This window comes from Hippoglossus hippoglossus, chromosome 15 (genome assembly GCF_009819705.1).
Source record: "Hippoglossus hippoglossus isolate fHipHip1 chromosome 15, fHipHip1.pri, whole genome shotgun sequence".
NCBI classification, from domain to species: domain Eukaryota; kingdom Metazoa; phylum Chordata; class Actinopteri; order Pleuronectiformes; family Pleuronectidae; genus Hippoglossus; species Hippoglossus hippoglossus.
In genome coordinates, this window is record NC_047165.1 from 10,068,895 (window position 1) to 10,090,337 (window position 21,443).

The 21,443-nt window shown below is 43.0% G+C and overlaps 1 protein-coding gene across 24 annotated transcripts in view; it reads right to left on the minus strand.

Annotated features, from left to right (window-relative positions):
- Window positions 1-12,361: 12,361 nt before the first annotated feature.
- Window positions 12,362-21,443, minus strand: part of kcnma1a (potassium large conductance calcium-activated channel, subfamily M, alpha member 1a) — a 137,783-nt gene continuing 128,701 nt past the window's right edge. For 11 of the 24 annotated variants that reach the window (XM_034607803.1, XM_034607801.1, XM_034607784.1 and 8 more), the window contains 5 exons: window positions 19,722-19,916; window positions 19,134-19,252; window positions 18,424-18,648; window positions 16,627-16,655; window positions 12,362-13,998 (listed from right to left, as the gene is read on the minus strand). In XM_034607803.1, the coding sequence (XP_034463694.1) occupies window positions 13,847-13,998; window positions 16,627-16,655; window positions 18,424-18,648; window positions 19,134-19,252; window positions 19,722-19,916 (720 nt within the window). In that variant the 3' untranslated portion in view covers window positions 12,362-13,846. The remainder of the gene's footprint in view (window positions 13,999-16,626; window positions 16,656-18,423; window positions 18,649-19,133; window positions 19,253-19,721; window positions 19,917-21,443) is intronic. The other 13 variants (XM_034607804.1, XM_034607805.1, XM_034607802.1 and 10 more) reach the window with 4 other exon arrangements.

A 21,443-nucleotide genomic window follows, 5' to 3' on the forward strand; every position in this document is an offset into this window, starting at 1 on the left:
TCTGCCTTATCATTTCTTCTGATAAGAGGAACAACCGTCCTCAACCCCCACCTCCCTATAATTATGGGGCTTTTTATATGGAAATACAACACGGCCCCACTCTCTCCACATGTTAAGGAGTGCAAAGCAGAAAGGGGGGGGGGGGGGGGCATGGACGATAAACGCAACATGCTAATTAATCTGCGTTCTGTGCCCTTTACCTCGAGAATTTCAACGGGTCATACATCGAGGCTGCGAGGAATTTCAAATGTCACGGCGTGTACGGACGAAAGGAAAACTTGATTTGAAAACGCAGACAATTATGTGAGAGCGATCGATGGGAGATGATATTCTAAAGGTTGCGAAAGCTTAACCAACAGTGAGAATATTGATCCCGACGCCCCATCACTTGGTGGGAAAAATTATGTCCATTCTCTTGTCTTCAAGATGCAGGTCAATCAATCGCGGCAGGTGAGGAGAGACGCTGGAAATCGTCGAGGGTTCACTGAATAGCAAATGGGCTCCATATCGGAGGGGAGATAAAGAGGGAAAAGTGTGAATTTGCTTTGAAATGCTTATCATCCGCCGCCTCTGCCTGTCTTCATGGGCTCATTTGTCTCGACAAGTGACTCGGTCACTGTGAACGCTCCCCATCAGCCTGACACTGCTCTCTTCCTGTGAAATGTATGAGCAAATAAAGTGAGCTCAGCACATGTAAAGCCCTCCTAATGCATTGTAAAACAGCCTTAAACACATCAGATGCATCTTCGGGGACGGCAAGGTCGCTCCGTCGGTAATATATGGTCTCTGCCGGGAAGTCCCAAGGTCACGTCAGATTCATCCACATAATGCACGATTTCCCGTTACTCTCTGACTCCAATCATGCCTTGCAAGCCTTGAGATGAAAATTTTACTAAGTAAATCAGCCACCTCGCTGGCATTTCTATTACCCCTCTGTGTGCACTGACAGAGAAGATGAATAACGCTAAATAATAACACGTGGTAACAAATCAAATTTACTACTCGCAGAGGGGAAAAGCTGCAGCGGATGTAGAACCATTGTGGGTTTTGTTATTCTTTCATCTCGCCTGTGCACATTTTACTTTATTTTCCTGTTTTGTTTGTTGTGTGTGCGTGCGTATGAATGTATTCTTTGTACTTTATGGAGATGAGTGTGTCACTCCTCCACTTGTCACTGTCCTCTTGTTAGATTGTGTGCGTAATTATTGTGTCATTTATTGCAGGAGAACTGCTTGCTTTGAATAAAGCAGTTAAATGACCCTGTTAGCATAATTAATTTAACCATCCTGAGGGGCTGCAAAGTCGCAGTCTCATGAATATTAATTATTGTCAATGTCACTGCTAAATATTGTACGACAACAATGCAACACGTTCTTGTTTGTTTTTTTTGTTTTGAAGTAAAATGTTGTTTGATGCAATTTTGGAGTGAAATTTGGCCTCTTTGTTCCTAATTCACAATCACTCCCTCGTCTTGTTTCTTTAATAACACATTTACATTGAAGAAGCATGTTAAAAAAACACAAATCTCCATTGGCCGCATGTTATCGGATGAATATTAAAACTGACACTTTCTCTTTTATTGCTTGGCTACATCATTAAAACACCAAGCACATTCATTTGGCAGAGAACATACAGTAATTATACAGAACGCTATGGCAGAGGGCATGTAATGTTTGCATGTTAATGCTCACACCCCAAGGCCCTGCCGCCAAACTTCATCCGACGCACAGCATCAGCCATTGATTTCACATGCTTGACTCGAACAATCAAACATTTCAAAGGAAATTCCTGGAAATACTGGCATTTACTACGTTTCCTTACACTAGCAGGTCCCGAGGGTGGAGATGCTGATTGTGTGTGTGTGTGTGTGTGTGTGTGTGTGTGTGTGTGTGTGTTTATCAGACAACTGGACACGAACAAGAACCAGGAAAAGAAAAAAGGCCTCAGGAGAGACGGATGATTTTTCTCACTTGGGCAATTCTGTATCACTCCATTGAGGCACGAGAGAATCCTTGAGCAGCAGTGTACTGTACATTGAGCCAAGTGATGTGCACCTCCAGTACCAGGGAGCTGACACTTTGCGCGACTGGCTGCTGTGGTATATGTGACTGTCATCCCGAATCACCAAGGGGAAGCTGTGTGTGGATGCAGAAATTACACTCCCCCATTTCGAAAGAGCAAGAAAATATTCCCCATGAATGACTGTAAACAATATTCATACATTTCATATGAATACACACGTTATGGGCCCCACATTCCCGTGACCTGAGGGAGGAGTGTGTCGCGGTGTGTGTCAGACTCGCTGGTATTTCCTGCGGCGCTCGGATCCTATCTCTGGGGTCCTCTGCAGGGCGGCCTCTCCAAGCTCGGCCTTGGACCGGTGACAGTGACGCACAGAAGCAGTCGATTTGTGACACGCGCCGAGTGACTAATGGTGAGGAAAAGGTGAGGGACACTGTTCTGCGGCCTTTCCTAAAGACATGGAGATCCGGCCCCCTTCCCCTGGGGTGTAGCTCAGCCCAAATGAAACCCTTGAATCATGAATACTGCTAACTGCACTATTCATGATTCAGGGAGGGCAGGAGCGGCTATTTACTGCAGCCAATCTTGCTTTTATGGAAGTAATATTGGTGGTCAGCGGAACGGAGCTCATGTTTTAAGCATGTTTTGTATTCTCTGTGGGTGACATTTAAAGGAGGCTTATTGACTCTCGTTTGTCTTCTGCCGTTGAGTACATTGGCTTGTCTTAATGTGGAAAATGCAAATCATTTTCACTGTTCAATGTTTGCATTGTGTAACTTTAAAGAAAAATACAGAATCAAACTATTTATCAAACAGTTAAGTAAAGAAGGCGACATGGGGAGCTGATAAAAATAAAGTCTCAAATTCAATATCTGTTATCTCGGCCAAGGAGGTTAAGTCTTCATCCGCATTTGTTGTTGTTTTGTTTTGTCTGATATTTAGCAGCATTACACAAAAACTAATGGACAGATTACGATGAAACTTGGCTGAAGGATGCGATATGGTTCAGGGAGGATGCCATCAAATTCTGATGCAGATCTGAAATAGGAGGTGGATCCAGGAATTATTGGACAAATATTGGACAAATTTCCACCTCATGATGGTCCTAGAATGAAAAGTCCGGGATCGCCACTAATGTCACCAGGATTCATCCTCTGTGGACCAAGAGTGGCAAAGATTTACACAAGGTTTCTACTGCTGAGAAGTTACAGTTTCAATCTGCTCCAAAGTGCCAGAAAGACCGATGGACATTTCCATCCCCGGAGCCGCACCGCCGCCCCAGTCGGAGAAAAAACAATACAGGAGTGAACTTCCTCAGAGGCTGGGAGGTAAAAAGTTAGTTGTTCTTGTGTGTGAACAATAGTTTCTGCACTGAAAGTTAAGCCTCACTTCAGTCAAAGCAGAGATTTTCTCACAACAAACTATACAGATCATTCACCGTTTCAAATATGCATATGGTGATTAAATGCCAATAGCACAAAATATTGATCCGCTCACCAGAGTTAGAATGAATGTCCCTGAGCAAAAGGTTTATTGGTTGTTATGCTCCTTCTCCTCTATATGTGGGTAAAGTTCAGCCATGAACCTTCGCATTTGGGTATTAGCAATGTTTTTCTCTCTCTCTCCCTCTCTCTCTCAGACAGGCTGATTGGCCTAACCTTGTCTGTCTTTCCAAACATATTGATCAGCCTGTGAGAAGAAAGGGGCTGTGAGACCGAGAGCAGAGGCTGAACTTGAAGTAATTTGTTTCCTGCTAATAGCATCCCATTATTTCACAATAAGGGGGGAAAAAGTTTTACGCTGAATTTCCGAAGATGCTTAAATTTAGAGATGCTGAGGCCAAATTCTCTGCTTTTGACCAAGTAATTAGCTTCGCCAAAGAGGTGATGTTTTCACTGGCCTTTGTTTGTATGTTTGTTTTTTAGCAGGATTACCTAAAAACAATCGCATGGATTACAATACATTTTTGAGGAAGGATGCGGTATGGGTCAAGAATTAAGCCATTCAATTTTGGTGCAGATCCGAAACATGTGACAGCTCCAGGAATTAAAATTTAAAACTTTTCGGTTAAAAAGACTATTGGGCCTTGGCGGTCATATGCGGTAAATAATGAAATGAATATCCCTGTGTCATGAGTAACATCAGAACGATCACGAGCACCATCGTAACCCAAGCCACCCGAATTGAGAGCATCCTGATTTCACGATGAACCAGCAGCTATGACGACAGCCTCCCACGAATCGTGGAGTGTGTTTTTGTTTTGTCAGATCCAACGATCCAACCACCAGCGACGAGCTCACAGAGGAAGATTCACTGACTTTTCCAGAGGAGGACATTCAACACAAATTACAAATGGCAGCGGCAGGCAGAGAAAAAAAGAGAAAAGCCAACCTCTGCGCCTTTGTTGTTCTCCTTTAATTCTGTTAATCGCCCCCAGGTAAAGATTAGCTGCTCTTGCCAATTTAATTCAGCCTCAAATGATGCAGCTACAAGGTCACTTTTTCTTTTCTTCCTCTCCTCCTCTGTCTCTTCATTCACCCCTCCTCGCCTGCACCCCCCCCTTCTCCGCCTCTCCTCCATTTCTCTTTCCATGAGCAGGATTGAGTTGTCATGTAGTTCTAATAGGCAGCACAGGGAATCATTAGTCCACCTCGGCTCCCTGACTGATGGGTATTTCACTCCAATCATCTGAGTACTGTGCGTGTGTTTGCGTAGGTGTGTGTGTGTATGTGTGCAGAGCCAGAGAAAGAGCGGGAGCGCACCCCCCCACCCCCCACAAACCCCTCCACCCTCCAACACACACACATACACGCACACAGATCCTCTGCCACAGACATCACCAACCACCTCCCCCCCACCCGTCCGCCACTGCATTGTGCGCTCGCTGCTATTGACGGAGTGTCAGAGCTGAGGGGAGATGTCTTAATCAACTTGGACACACTGGGCATTGATTTGACAAGCTGCTGTAATGACCTTCTTGTTTTCGTAAAGGATCACTGTTTATCTGGGCCACAACTGATGCACCGAGCATGCCTCATCGTCATGGAAACTATTATCACGGCTGAATTGGGGGACAGGGCTCGGTCTTTGAATCTCTCTTTTTTCTTTTCCTTCCCCCTGCCTCCCTCTGTCTCTGACACACACACACACACACACACACACACGTATCCATATCACATGTGAGGTGACGCATTGTGTGTATACGTGCTCCAACGCGATGTTAAACACTTCCAGCCCGAGTTGGCAGGGGTCAAAGGGAAATGCTCTAATTGGTGTCAACATCTTTCACATCAATGTTATGGAAATCATTACAGACCGAATGGATTGACTGAGAAGACTCAATAATCCCAAGACAGCTGTTTCATTTACTTGCCTCCCAGCTCTTTGGGAAAATTATTTTAAACGCTGCAGCTCATCGATTTGCTAAATGACCCATAATGTCATCTAAAATGGTTTGTTTTCGATTGAAGGAAAAAGAAAAATCTATATATTAATTTTTAAAAAAAGATAAGAATGATCATTTTCGGGCTTCGAGGAAAATGTTTTTGAACTCTCCGATTTTCCTCAGGTTTAGCTAAATAGTGACATGGATTTATTTTTTTTGTGTGTGTGTGAATGATGATCCTCTATCAGCCAGTGCATGCTTTAAAGATGAAGGGAGCGATTGTCTTTGTTTGTGTGTTCAGGCACTGGCACATAAACAGTGTGGTGCTCCATCACCTGGTTCATGGCCACAGGCGCGCCCCGCTGCTTTAAGAAGAAGACACTCCGCTGAGTCGATTTGCAGGGATCTCAGGTTCAGGCTGCTGTCAGCTTCTGTCAGGGCAATCAGAAACACTCAGCCTCCCCTGAATAGCCCACACAGCAGACGCTTAATATTATTGGCATTCTGACACCCCTCTCGCCGCGGCCAAGTGTGTAAAATTGCTAATAAGGGACATGATGGGGGCCACTGCATGTCGTCGTGAGAATGGAAAAAGCCTCGCTCTTGTTGACAATTATCCAAATAACAGGATGAGGCGTCTGAGGACAGGTGATTCAAGTCCTCGGCAGAATGGCGGAGAGGTTTGTTTTGGCAGGGAGGAAGTGGGGAGAAGTCGTGAGGGGTCACATGGTAAACACCGTCCCTGTGTTTTATCCATCTGTACAAAAAGGGTTTTTGCAGAGATCCGTGTTTGGAAAAATTGCTAAAGACACTGCCCCACGGAGGAGGCACTTTAACACTCGGTGGCTATTCTGCATTATGTATGACAGTCATCACAGCTCCACTAAAACAGGTAAAGGTTGTTGACGTGTCAGCTTTAACTGCGGCGGAGAACAAACTGCTTGTTTACCCAAACCCACCGTTATTAGTTATTTCTATTCCTCCCCCTGAAAGTCTCAATGTGACACCGTGATAAGGCAAACAGTATTCCCCCGCTTGCATAGGGCAGGTAAGTCATTATTTTTAAAGGCATAGTATCTCCAAGTCACAGAAGGACACGTTGATAGCAGAATAAAGTACACAATCGTAAACGTTTATGCCCGTATTTCTCACTGTATGATTACGTTTTTATGGTTCATATTCTGATACGGCTTGTTTTCCCTGCCAGCGCCAGAGCAATGAGACAGGCCCAGAGGTGGCATTTCTCCTCTGCTTTATGGGGGGAGCGATGCCTAAAGGAGAGTCCTGCTCGGTTTCATTCGGTAAACACACTGCCAGGCTAAATGGCTGATCAATCAATTTCAGTGGGATCGATCTGCATCAGTTCTGCCTGCATGCACACACCCGGAGCCACTTTATTGTAAATCAATCATTTTGAAAACATCTCACAGAGGGGCCCCGTGCTCACTAACAAGCCATCAATTCCGGCTGCCTGTGTAGCGCCCTTATCAGGCCACAAATCAACAGCCACACGAACATCTGCTCCATTTCCATCGCTTCTCCCACCCCCCCCGTCCCCGCCTCACTCCGTCTCTTACCCCTCGCCCCGGTCCCCGCCGCTTGTCGTGTTTTGATGGTGTGTGTCTGGCGAGGAGGAGCTGCGAATCTTCACCACACCACTTAAGATAACCCAAGGGTAATAGTGTTTGCACATTTGAGAGAGAAATGAGGACAAATGCCAGGGTGGGTCATACGTTCTCCTTCTGACCGGCTTGTTTGACGCCGGAGTGTGAAATTGCACACTTCAGCTGAGGAGCATGGAGGAGAAGGAGGAGGAGGAGGAGACTTATGAGATGTCCACTGATTTCTTGCCATGAGCGAGGAGTGGGTCGTTGTCTGAGGAGTCGTCCTGCCTCATCATAACACCTCAGAATTGGTGCCGCCCGTGATGGTTGAAGGATTCTCAGGAGACAGCTCAGTACCCTTGACACGGGCGACACAGTGTTTAGTGCAGCTGTGTCTAGAAGCAGATTATTTCAGTTGGGAAATTGCCGCGTTACACAAAGGTTAACAAACCTCTGACTTTGTTTAATGACATGCTCATCGCCGACCCAGACTTTACTTTGACACGTTAAAGCTCCAACAAGCGGATTTACTTTCTCGATATATAATTTTCCCCCGGAATAACTCTATCTGCAAACCCGATCCACATTGAGAAGCTACACATCCCGATGTGACGCACAAACTCTCACCGCTCTGACATGACAAGCACAGCGAGATACCTGGCATGATGTCCTTTGCTCATCCGCTGTCACCGTCTGCGTCTGAGATATACGAGGCAATGTGGACAGAATGTGATTCGGATGCTATTCCCACCCATCACTGGGGATCCCCGATGATTGACAGTCTGACAGGTGAAAGTGATGGAGCAGCTAATAGCGTGTCAGTAAACGTAAATCAAGACTAATGCCGGGCTCAATGGATAAGCGGATTGGCGGCGCGACATGGACAGCGGGGTCACCGGCCCCTCTGCAGGGTGGGGATTGGTAAAATACAATATACATTCAACTGAGACTTCCCCCTGGTGATAGTCAAGGTCAGACACTGGGTCTAATACAATTTTACAGCACCTGTCTGTTCTATATACACTGTGAAGTGGTGATGTGTCTCGGGAACGCACAGGTTTTTATCTTGATGCTTGGTGCGGCTGTATTTCAAAAGTAATACGGGCCTGTGGTCAGTGGCCCATTTTACACAGACCTCTACGAGGTAGGAAAATGAAATGGGGAGGGTTTTGTTGTTCCACTCTTGAGAAGGCAGCAGAGGTCTGTTTAAACCACACCTCTAATTCTGGAGGAGTGCGGTGGCAGCTTTGTAGGTTCACTATTAACAATTAAAGGTTCAGTGTGTAAGATTTAGGTGAAAAGGATCTATTGGCAGAAATTGAATATAAAATAATCCTAGTGATGTTTTGTTGTACGCATGTTTTTTTTCTTTACTTTATATTTACATCATAGCGGGTCCTCTCTACGGAGGCCGCCATGTTTTTACAGTAGCCCAAACTGGACAAACTAAACGCCTTTTGAGTTTTTATGACAACTGAAGGTTACTACAGGTTCTCTTTCATGTTCGGAAAGGGGAGGGTGAGGTGAGGGGTATTCAGCTGCAACATGAAACTTCACCACTAGATGTCACTACATTCTACACACTGAACCTTTAAAAGGCAGAATAACTGAGTCAGATCTTAATAATAAAAGAAGTTAGTGTTGTGTGTGCTAGTGGAATTTTAAGTTCATTTAATTAAAAGCCATGCAAACATTTTTACTTACTTAACTTATGAACACTAGTTGTTGAAACAATAGTAATTCATTATCTGTCCAATTAGTCAAAAATTTTCTTAATCTGGAGAGATAATGTTGCCTGCTGATGATGGTAACGTCTTTTTGACTGTTGAACCCTCAAACATTTAGATTAGTTGATGGTTATTTATCAACCTATTTTCAGCAACATTTGTATTTCAGCCATGTTGTTGTAGGTCAGACTGCTGCTTACTTAAAATACTGTTTCATGTCTGGTAGTATCGTATTAAATTGTTTAAATATATGACAAGTTACAAGATGTTTTCCATTTAAAATCTTTTAAATTGAAGTTGAAAAATACATTTAGACGAAAAAAATAATTTCCCTCTGAAACTAAAGCATAAAATGGAAATTATCCGTAAAGTACAAGTACCTTGAATCAGTTCATAAATTATACTTATTATTGCTTGTTGTCTGCCCTATATTTAATGTTTTAAATAATGAGATAAACATATGTGGTAAATGGTCTGTATTTATATACATGGTTTACCATATTGGATTTTTCTAGTCTTGCACTCAAAGCCCTTTACAGTAAAGAAATGTGTACCTTCATGCAACATTTTTCATTATTGCTTGAATAAAAGAAGAGGAGACTTTTCCGTTTTAGAACACAAATACATCCATTTTAATTTGAGAAAATACAAAAAGAAACCATGTACAATCTATGTACAAACTTTTTGTACAAGACAGTATATTTATCAGCAGATTATATTTGACAGAGTCAGGTAGATCAACTCAGCACCATCAAATAATCCAGTTTTTCCATCGCATCTAGAACACGTCCAAACTAAGTAGATTGCTATGTCAAACTCCTGTTTGCTGCAATGACAATGTGCCAACAAATCCTATCTGTGATACGCAAGAGCAATGTCCTGAATTCTTCCTGAACTGATAGGCAGCAAAGAAATTAACAAAAAAATTGCAACTTTCCTTAAAAAAAAAAGAAAAACAAATTGCTGAATGCAATTTTAATGTATTATTAAGACTTGAGACCCACCTCCCATCCCCATAAATATTATATATTCTATTATATCTAGTACAATTCCCAGCAAATAAGTTATTATATCCATCTTTAACAGCAAAAAATAGATTAACAAAAATAATGCAACATACTGTAACAAAACGCATTATAGTCTTTGATTTGTTCAGCGGACAACAACACATGTGATGTTACAGGCGTGGGTCTCTATGTGCATCTTTCAGTCATCCATAACTAACCGTTCTGTATTAGAAAGGCCTGATGACCTGTAACCAAGCACACGGCGGAGAAGCGTGTGGCTTGATGACTAGGTAACAGGTCCCCCATCAACTCCCGGATGCCACTTTTCGTTATAGTGGGACTTATTATGGGTCCTCCTCTTGACTTAACTGCACTGCCTGGCACTGTACTGGCATGGAGGCATTGATGGCTTGGATGTTCTCCATGTCAGCACAAGATAAATGTTCTCACAGTGGAACAACGAGCGGACTCGGCTCCCGCAGAGCGAGCCTGTGCCCCTGAATGACTGAAGGATGCGTGCTCTACTAAACTCTTCATGGCACTTCAAAAAAAAAAATAGAACACTCTAAAATCTTTAGAGGTATACAATGCAGAGACCTGAAACATCGAACGCAGACATATGACGAGATGCAGGAACAGTGTGAGCGATGCCGGCCCCAATGAGTCGCACAAACCAGGGTTCAGGTAGAAAAAAAGAAAAGCACAGTAATCAAGTGTGGTGGAAACAGCGGTGCATTACTTTGTGAGTTTGCCGGTTTGCAGCATGTACTGTGTTATGTCTGAACGATGCTGTGTTTAAGTACCTCAAAATAAAACATACTCTGTAAACAAATGAGAAGCAGTCGTGACAGATTGTGACAAATAACGACAAAGCTGACAAAATGGAATGTGAACCACGTCATAACACAAAGTAATAAAAACAGGAAAATTAAGGATGTTCTCTCTGTTGATAAGCTTTGCTGAATTGGTGCTACCTTCCATCTCTGTGATGGCGGACAAACCGGATCAAATTTACCGCCTGACTTTTTCCGTGTGTCCCCCCCCCCGTATATCCCTCCCTTTCAAGACACACGTTTCTTTTGCAACATGACAATCAGTTTGTCGATTCTATGTGTGATGAATCATTGCCGTTATCAAATATGAATAGTTCCTTATTGTTCGGGTTATAGCGAGTTATGCCATTAACAACCCAATTATACACACATTTAACTCACGTATTTTTCTGAAAAGAAAACTATTTGCTACGGTGTGACGACGAGGTGATCACAGTTCAAAAGTTCACTTCAGGACAATGTGCATGAGGCTTCAGTATAGTTGCACCACAGCCAATAGACGGACATTGAAGCTCAGATCGTTCTGTCGGAGAAAGAAAAGTGGTCTATATAACTGGTTGAATTTACACATTAACATATTTAGCACAATATAATGTTATTATTCCATATTCCAAAATGGTTTCTTTTCTCTTTTTTTTTTTAGAATTACTTTATCTTTACAGCCTGGACAGGAGCATCACTACAGCTCCTGTCATATTTTAAATACTTTTCAATGTACTGCAGTGTTCGCAGTCTCCCTCCACACTAGGGACCTAATTTAGGTCAAACACATCTAATGAAGGTCGTTCAGTTCTGGCGTCCACACAGAGGGAGCGACTCTTTTCATTATCATTAGCTTCTCTGATCCGCTCTCCATCTAAATACATCTACCCCCCGATACATAATTCCTGTACACCTCTCTATTTCCTCTGCATGTTCACAGCAAGAGAAAGCTCAGCAGCGGACAGATTATCTAGTGGACACGGCTCATCTGTGCAACCGAGAGCAGCTTCAGAAGAGCTTCAATGTGTTTCTACAAGCACTCAACAAGAGCCGAGCTGCCAGGCTGAAGATGGTGGTTTCACACCGCAATCTAGTCTCAAGCTTTATTTGCTCTGGAGTGATAGAGTTTGTTAAAGAGGGGCAGGGCGTTAAAAAAATAATCCTTTGATTCGGTACGATGTGAAAGAAACGGTGATATAGTCAAAGAAAATCCTGTGATATGTCGTTGTGATTAAAGATAATTATGTCTTTTTTTCCATCATCTACAGTAAAGTACTTCTCACTTGCTTCTCGTCTAGAAAAATAAGTACAAATTGAGTATGTTTGTGGATTACAAAATAATTATGTTTTAATGTATAAATTCAACTACATGTTTGTATAAAGTTTGTGTATTCTGAGCACAAGGCTCCCACATCCATCCCCCCATCGCTATCACAGCTGGTTTTGGATCCGTCAGCGACTAAACATGTGAAAAAGAAACTCTCATCGCACAAAGGCTGGAGTAAAGGACACAGGCGTCTCTCCAGTGTCCTTGTTAGCGGTCTGTGGCATTGTTGCATTTCAAAGACACAACTACGTTTGAGCATTTCCCCCAAGTTGGAGGGCCGAACACTGCAGATTGTAACTCCTGAGAGTTTTGAGGCGTGTGACATCTGGATTGGCGACAGAGAACATCCAAGCTCTTTACTGCCTCTGTGCCAACCCCGTGCCAGGCAGTTGCTCCGATCAAAGGAGGACCCACTGATGCCCACTTTTATGCAATATGTGGCATTTTTTTCCTCAGATATGAGCTTCTTTTTTTTTCGTAACAGACAAAAAAAACATTCAGAAGGGACACCACTCTTTCTGTGTGACCCCAATTCTGCTGCAGGTATCGCGGCGAACCGTTAACGGTGGGCACGCGGCTGCTGTTCGTGTCGGCTCAGCTCAAACATAGTTGGGGATTTTGTTTTGACGTGACATGATGTTTTTGTTAGTGGATCCAAACCGTCTAGATTCTTCTACCATGGCTAAAACCCCTCATGCTGTTCCTTCAAAGGTGCACCATCACGTAAAAGTCTATGGGAGGGGTGGGGGGGGGGGGCGACGGCACTGATCAGTACAACACTAGAAGGATGAGTGGCTGCGATGCAAGCACACACGCACACACACACACACACACACACACACACGCAAACAAACACACACACACACGCACACACACACAGCGTGTACATAAATGCTCCTGAACCCATGGTGGACCGGGAGTTTCACGTCGTCTTCATGTACTCAGGTTGATCAACTGCACTGCATCTGTTACAAAGGGGGGGGGGGGGCTCAGGCACGTATCATGCGATAGGAGCTCGACACAGTCACAGGCTTTATGATCTGACGTATCAGCAGAAGACATGTGGGTACCAGAGTTTCTCTTTCAGCCAGCACACACCCACACTGCACCGCTCTGCACCGAGTGTGTAGACTAAACTGCTTTGCGTGATGACGTTGTCTGCAGGACTGGAACGCTCTCACGAGTGAAGAAGCAAACCTCAAGCAATGACATGGTGTGTTAACGACCTAAGAGCGAGGTTAGTATAACTCTGAAGCCAAGCAACCCTTCCTTCCTTCCTTTCCTCTGAGTCATTTTCTTTTGGGGGGGGGGGGGGGGGGGGGGGGTTGGATGGTTCCAGTTCTGTCAAAAGAAACTTTTTTTTTTTTTCTTCCCAGTTTTAGTGCAAATAGAACAGAAGCAGACCGGACGTATGAAGCGGATGACCCCAGCTGGTTGGACATCTGGGCGAATCTTTGGGAGATGATATGATCAGTTTATCGCGGCAACCCTCATCCTCCAGTAACCAGGCGCCTCAGCCGGGGAGTCTGGTCACAGGAAGAGGTGAACTATTGCAAAGAATTACAGGAAGTACTTTTCTTTTTTTTTTCTTCGTCAACTCTTAAAATAATTCCAAAAAGTGCTAGGGGGGAGGGGCTGTACAATCCTTATTTGATTGTCATTATGTACATCTCTATGGATACATTAATAAATAAAACAAATGTCCAAGAGCATGGAAGTAACATTAAAGGTATACACATAGGAGGTCCCATCCAGTTTGGGGTTCCTGCCGAACCCTTGATTAGAAGAATGAGTGAAGAGAAATGTGTCGGTCTTCATCATCATCATCCTCATCCTCCTCCTCCTCCTCCTCCTCCTCCTCATCATCATCATCATCATCCCTCCCCCTCTGGTGATCTCGTCCCATCTCTCTGGAAAGAGTGTACAGATATCTGGTGAGTCAGCAGGGAAACCTGGTGTTCAGCATTCATCTTCGACCTCTCTGATTGGTGGAATCAGACTACTGGTGGATTTGTATTGGTTGACTTGGTTGGCCATGTGAGTGCTCATGGGCTTGATCTGAATGTTCCGTGGGTAGGCATTTTCTGGTTCATCTGTAAACCATTTCTTTTCTGAAGAGGAGGACAAGGCGAGAGAAGAAGAAGAGGAAGAAGAAAAAGAAAAAAAGAACAGTTAGTTTGAATAAAGTGTGCAACATGGGAATATATACAACCACAGGGCCTCAGTTTAAGTGATACATGTGCAGGACATTCTTGTGAGTATATGGAGGTCCAGTTTGAGATTGTTCTGGTGCATTTTATATAAGTGGCATCATCCATCATGTGACAACATGGATATAATCTGTCAGAATTATAATAAAACCTGAATTTGATTAAACTGCAAGGTTGATTCACCCAAATTACAAAAAACAGTATTAGTTTTATTCACAGGTCTTAAGACTAAGAGACATTTCTAAATGATGTCTAAAAGAAACACCGTCACCAGATTTCAGTGTTACTTTGTTCTACCAAAGAAATAGTCCCTATAAAACATCTGTTGTTTGGAAGGAAGACGCATACAAAGAAGCAAGTATACACAGAAAATCGTAAAAATGGCTGGAGCAGTGCAAATTGAGTTTAAAGGAGACAAAGCAAAAGAGCTTGGGTTCCTGTTGTGTTCAGTGCGAGTCTGAGATGTTACAAAGGAACATGCCACACACTAGTCAGCAAGAAAACGTGAGTGTTTGCACCATTGGTACATATGAAGTTTGCAAAAGTTTGAGCTGGAAAGGGAAACTTAATAAAATGTCTCGGAGGGCACTATAAACACCACACATGAAATCCAATTCACTTCTATTGTATGTGGGCAGAAATGCCAGAACTGGATACTTCAAATACTCGAGCTCAAGAGAGAACTTCAACTACCTATCATGGCTGTACAACTTGCTCCAGGTTGTAATTTGGGTGAGCAACTTTCGACACTACATCCTAAACACATTGCATAGCAAAGCTCTGCTCTCATGCTGACAGTCGTTATGTGAGAGAGGAGATTTGAGAGTTTGGGATGTGTCATGTTTAAGTATGCGATGAGAGCCCTGATTCTGAGGGAAGGGAGGTGTGTTCGCTCGCTGTCAGAAGTTTGTAAACTCTCTCCCAGCACTTCACAGGCATCTGCAATGCCAATCAACATGTCACTTCCTTATGGGTGAAGTTGAAATATCATATTTTAACTTTGCTATGCGGAGCAAACCTGCGTGTGTGTGTGAGCACCTGCAAGTGTGTGTTTGTGTGTGTGTGTGTGTCAGTAAGCTTAAGGCTGCAGGGCTGTGTGTTACAGCACAAGCATTTGATGTTTAGAATTGTGCCGGAGGTGAAGCAAGATGTCTGCCATCTCTCTCCGGAGTCTGCTGCTGATACGGTGAACTTAGTGATGTCGCCTCAAACCATCATATCAGGCGCACCGGGTTACAAGCAGGAAACTTACAGGGCTCATTTCCCTCCCCTTCAATTTAGACTACATTGGTCACACCTCCCACTTTCTTGGTGTGACCGATGGCACCAGGCTGGACACACTTTCTCAAAGTTGCGTGAAGAAGTGAGTGATTTGGCTGCATCAGGAGGATTTGAATCAGCCTGACCTACATGTGCGCTGTGATCTGGGTTTTATACAGTCGGGGAAACATGTAAATACCCTTTGTTGTGTTATGATTCTGATAAAATAACTTTACTACTGTACTGCACTCAATGACACCATAAATACGACATCCAAGGCTTCATCCATACTACTGCGTTTTCATTTGAAACTAACTCACTACTAACGCAGCTGGAAACGATGTGACCATCCACGTACTCCGGGCATGCGTGTCCCGCTGGACAAAGGAATTGTCGCAGGTTGCACAAATAATTGCTATCATTCATTGTAAAATGAAAAATTTCACTGCACAACAGCTGTTAGCAAAAAAAAAAAAGGGTCAGCAGCACTTGTGATTTATTATCTACAGTATGTTGCATTATAAACTGGTAATCGAGGCTAATGCCTGGTGTTTTCTTCCGGAAGGGGGTCATGTGATAGGAGCCTGACGAATCAGCGAAGGCTACGTCGTGACCGAAAAGACCCAATCACCAAGCGGATGTGAGTCTCTGTCATAATTTCCAAACATCTCACTTTCTTCAGACAAAAACGCAGAAACTAAAACAGCGCCAGCAGCGTTTCCAAACTTCTCCCACTTTAGTCCCTTTAAAACTCTGGAGTAGCGTATATCCGTAGCAATTGATGCGTTTTCAAACAAAAACCTAGCAGTGTGGATGTAGCCCGATAAGTCTGCTACAGTCGTCTGATAGCATTCAGTTGGAGGGAAGATGCGCAAACACACACAGACCTCTCACACAATGCAAACCATCGCAAGTTGAAATAAATCATATTCCAAAAAAATAAAAAAGGCATGAAAAAAATGACAAAGAAACAATGTGGATTTTTTTCTGGAGGAGGAAAAGAAGGGTTGACGTCTCAACCTCATGCAGTGTGGAGATGGTCCTGATCATGGCAGGGAGAAGGCAGGAGCAGCAGCAGACATTTTCTTTGCTTTCCAGATGAAAGCAAAACTTAAACTGAGGCATGGTTTACTTAACATCTGAAGAACATAAACAAAAATAAAGAAAAAACAAACTTCCGTCCTCATAACCATGTCCACACAGGACATGGTTATGATCAGAACCCCAGGTAAAGGTTGCTAAGTCATGCAGAATCGTTAACTTGCATACCTTGGCCCATTCTATTCATCCTTGTTGCACTTCAAAAAGAGAGGCAAGTAATCTACTGTAAGTGATTAGTATTTACAGTCAAAACACAACTGACAAGTGACTATAGGCTTACATGTTGTTATTACAGTATTACGGCTATATAATACATCTTCATTTTAAGATGTATTGAGGGCGTATCATCTATCACTTCATAATTCTCGTAACAAATCTGCATGCTTTTAGAATACGACACGATTTCAAATTTCAGTTCCTGGGAATTTTCCCAGGTGAAAATAGAAATTCAATGTGTCACCTCCATAGTTTTGTGGGGGAGAATAGGATTTATAAAACACATACACTAATGGTCAAAAGTTTTAGAGCACCTAAATCTCTCCAGCTTTTATTTATTTTCAAATGTCAAAAAGAGAGATTTAATAAAACTTACCAGAAACCCAAGAACTACCTACATTGACAGAAACAACCTTTGAGAAAGATTTATTTAATGTGAGCTTTTTAGTTATGTCCAATTTGGTCCATGTCCATATTGCTGACATGGAGGAGGGAGGATTTATGACCTTTACTGCAGAAAGCCACTAGGTGGCGACCAATATACTTTGGCTTCACTTGGGAGAGCCGTTATGTCGTCCATCTTTACATACAGTCAATAGTTACTACCGGTACGCAGTACTATTTCTCACAGTGCAGTATTCTTCTAATAATACATAAAGGTAAAGTAACTCAGTTTGCTCCAACACTGTCTTTGTACAGACGATAGGAAATATTTTCATTAAGTTTCATTGCATCATCTATTTAAATGCAACTGTAAGTAAGCCTTACTCTCTAAAAAAGGTTTTGCTTTGTTTTCTATGATATTTATATTTATTCTTTCATTTGTTTGCAGTTTATTGCTAACATTTCCAAGTTCTATGTGTATTGCGTGGACTTGAGCTGCTGAAACTTCAATAAAAACTGAAGTAAATGTGGATGTCCTAAAACTTTTGACCAAAAGAATTTCACCAAATTTGACGTAATCTCCGAATTTTATACCAAACAAAACAGGAAATAAGCGTCTGCTAAAGAGGACTACCAACATGAACATGCAGTAAAGCAGTACAGATGCACCATGAATAACAAAATATCAACACTGCTAATGAGGAATGAGCTTATGAGAAGGCAAATGTTCTCTGTAATCGATATCAGCGGGTAAATCACAGTACGTTACATCCATGATCGAGACAAACTGATCATGTGCACAACTATCCAACAAACTACAGTTATTCACTACACAAATATTACGAGTTAGACACAAAACGACTTATACTAGGACAGAAAAAACAGGTCGACCAGACAACATACTACATGTGTGTTGTGTGGTATTATGTCATTTTATTTGGATGTGGTCGAGGCTTTAACTGTGAGTTTATTTCCAACCACAGCGGCGAAGCCATCGAGAAAAGTAGTTTTACTGTTTATAAAGCCCCAAACTTAATTTGTCTTGATATAAATAAGCTCAGCTTTCCACAGAGCGAGCTCAAGAAATTTGTTCCTATAATGTAATGATGGTTCTGATGTGAGAGTGAAGACCACATGCAGATGATTAGAAAGGAAACACTGGACATGGACGCACAACACGAGTCACACAGACAAACCACACGCCAAACAAACGATAGACGCAGTAATCATCAGTGCACGTGTCACCACAGTCTACACACAAACACACACACACACACACACACACAGAGGATTATAAAATACAGGTCAAGTATAACACACTACACATGCAGGCTGAATCTCCAGGGGGCGTGTGAGGGTACGTACTTCTGTTTGTCGCGGGTCTCCCGGGTCTTACTACTGCGGTTCTGCCGGTTGGACGCTGGGATGGAGTGGACGGAGGAGCTCTTTTTGCTGGAGGAATGGGAAGAGTGGGAAGAGTGGGAGAGGCTTGTCCGCGACTGGCCCGCATTGTGGTCGAACTGCATGAGGCAGAAGATCAGGTCTGTGGGCACCAGCTCAAACTCGTATGGTGGGTTTGTGATCACATATCTGAAGAGAAAGGTTATAGACACGATTACATGTTTATGATCCTGGCGTGAAGGCAGCAAACACTGAAAGGAAATATCAAAAAAATATATATCACATTTATAGAATAGAAGATTGGGATTATATTTTGCCAAACTGACATCCTCATTTCGAGAAACATTTCATTAATAATATATATATAATAGTTTGGGGTCTTTTTTCAGAAAATATACTGAATGTAGTTATGATGTAAAAGTTTGCATATACCTAACGTATATATTATGATAAACATAGATTAATAATAGTCATAATCATCAAATAAATTGAGTGCTGACTCCGGAGCCCGTTTGTTTGTTTCACATCTACCTCAGTTGTTCTGAAGCAGCTACAGAAACCCTGCAGTCTTCCCATTGAGATTAATAGTGAACAATATCTTTCACCCCAGTTAATCATGTTACATAAAATACATAGAAATTCTTTGTGATGGTCAGTGAACAGTGTGGTTGTACCGTTTTGTACACTGGCTTGGTGTACTGATATGTGCATCTCTTAATCTGTAGATTCCGAAACACAGCATGTTGTAGGTCTTCAGTGCTTTACAGAATAAGTCTCCGTAGCAACCACCATCCTGAGGAACGACAGCACAAAAGACCCCATCAGTGTGCGTTAGGTCAGTGGCAGTGACAGTGATTCTCTGTAAAGTTCTGGCGTAAATTCAATGTCATGCATTGCTGAAGGTATTTTAATGCAGGTGAACATCACATGTTGGCAGCGCAGACTGAAACAATCAGCGAATGTTTTAAAATTATGCCTCAATTCATCCGAGAAAAAAAACTGAATTACTTCAGTTTGGAAGTTTTCTATGAAAATAACATAAACCTGTAAAAACCAGGTTGGAACCAATTAAACTTGGGATTATATTTTGGTGGTGTCCATTGTTCTATGCAAAGCTCTCCTCCCTCTCCGCCCACCATGGCCCCGCTTTGCGTGATCACTGTTCTTCACATCGGATTAAGAACCGCGAGGAGCGGAGGTGGCCAGATGTGTGCTGCTGGGTAGTGCCAAAATGTGTCATCTCTGCTTAGGCATCCACTTACCCCCAAGTCAGCGAACGGCCCGTCGTACAGGGCTAGTTGGGCGACGCGACACCTGTCTCTGTTGGCCAGCGTCTGCGGCGTACTGTAGCCGCCTCTAAGAGCGTTCTCCTCAGCCAAGAGAGCCTCCAGCTCTGGTGTGGCTCCCCCTGTGACCAGCGTCCGGATAAGTGTGAGAATGTTGTCATTGAAATATGTCTGGGGAGAAGAAAAGAGGGGATATCTGTAAGCAGATGACATTCGAGTCTGGAGTAGGGAGGTAGCAGATGTGAGGACGAAACACAGCCCTGGTTATGTCAGCCCTCAGTGTGTCTCTTCATACTGAAACGACCGAGAGACAAAGAGACAGGCGATGGGAGATTACAGAAGACTTTCTGTCATGTGCATCGTTCCAATGATGCAATACATTGGCTCAGTTAACACCATTTACCTCTGGTGTTATCTTGTGAAGCAGTTACTTTTGGTTTTATTTACTCAGATTATCCGTCTTTGAGATTTGTGACTACGACCCGATAAAAAGGAGGCAACACAACATTTTGATCCAACCATTAACAATTTTCATTTATTGGACCTTTATATGGTAAAAAGTAGTCCCTATGAAAACTATTGACAAATTAGTTTAATTTATTTAAGCTTTAAGCCCCACAAATATAATTTCTTTTACCTCCATTGTTTTGTGGTGAGGGTAGAAATCTCAGAGAAAGATGTCTTAAAAAGAAACAGAGCAAAAACAATTGCAAAGCTAGATGCCACTAGATATTAAAAAAGATATATTAAAGTAAGCTGGTGATCCAACTCAGGATTTAATCCCCTCAGGAAAAGCTCATAGGGTCATGTAAAAAGATATGTAACAAATTTGAGAGACATGGTCAATTTGATAATGAAATGGAATCGCCTTGTAATATATAAACCAATAGTACTTCAACACAGCTCTTCTCTCTCCCCTGTGCACACTACTCTCTGTGCTGTATGACGTCCGCTTTCTCCCTTCTGAAACAACGATTTGACTGTGCACCGCGGGTGTCAGGTTCTCTTGTCCTTCAAGCCGATCAGGACCTGCTTTTGCCGCGCGCGAAGACAGCCGATGTCACTCGGCAGCCGGGCCAGAGTGGCAGCTCCTCTCCCCGGGCCCCTGACAGGCCTGCAGAGCCTCATGATGGATGAGCACTGTCCATTAGCTGCGTTCACCTCTGACCAGTGCCAGACTACAGCTGACGCCTGCTCTGCTCCCCGCTCAGCTCCGGTCTGCACGCCCCTCTAACCCCTCACTCACCGAGAGGGCTGCTGGAATTAAGCCATCACAGCCAGGGAAAAACACAGTTGGTCGCGGGAGGGTGTAGGAGAGGGATTTTTTTTCTTTCTCTTCCTACAGACTCTTTTGTCTTATTTCCGCCGCTGCAATGATATTGTCAGAAGAAGAGCGATTCTTTGGCCTGTTCTAGCCAAGATTGTGTCGTCGCTATTATGCTAACTCTCAATAGTCACTTCCTTTAAAAGACCTAATGTGTCTCTCGGAGGTGAATCCATAACACTTAAAGATGAGGGGTGATGCCAACAATCTATCTTTTAATGTTGGTGGAGCTGGCAGGTACGTGTGATAACTGTGCGGTTTCATTTTATTTAACCAACTTCTGCCTTGACTCCGCCCATTTTAATAGATGTTCTACTTTAATGGTAACTTCTTTTATGTCTGGTAAAATATTCTCTGTTACTATAAACGTGAGT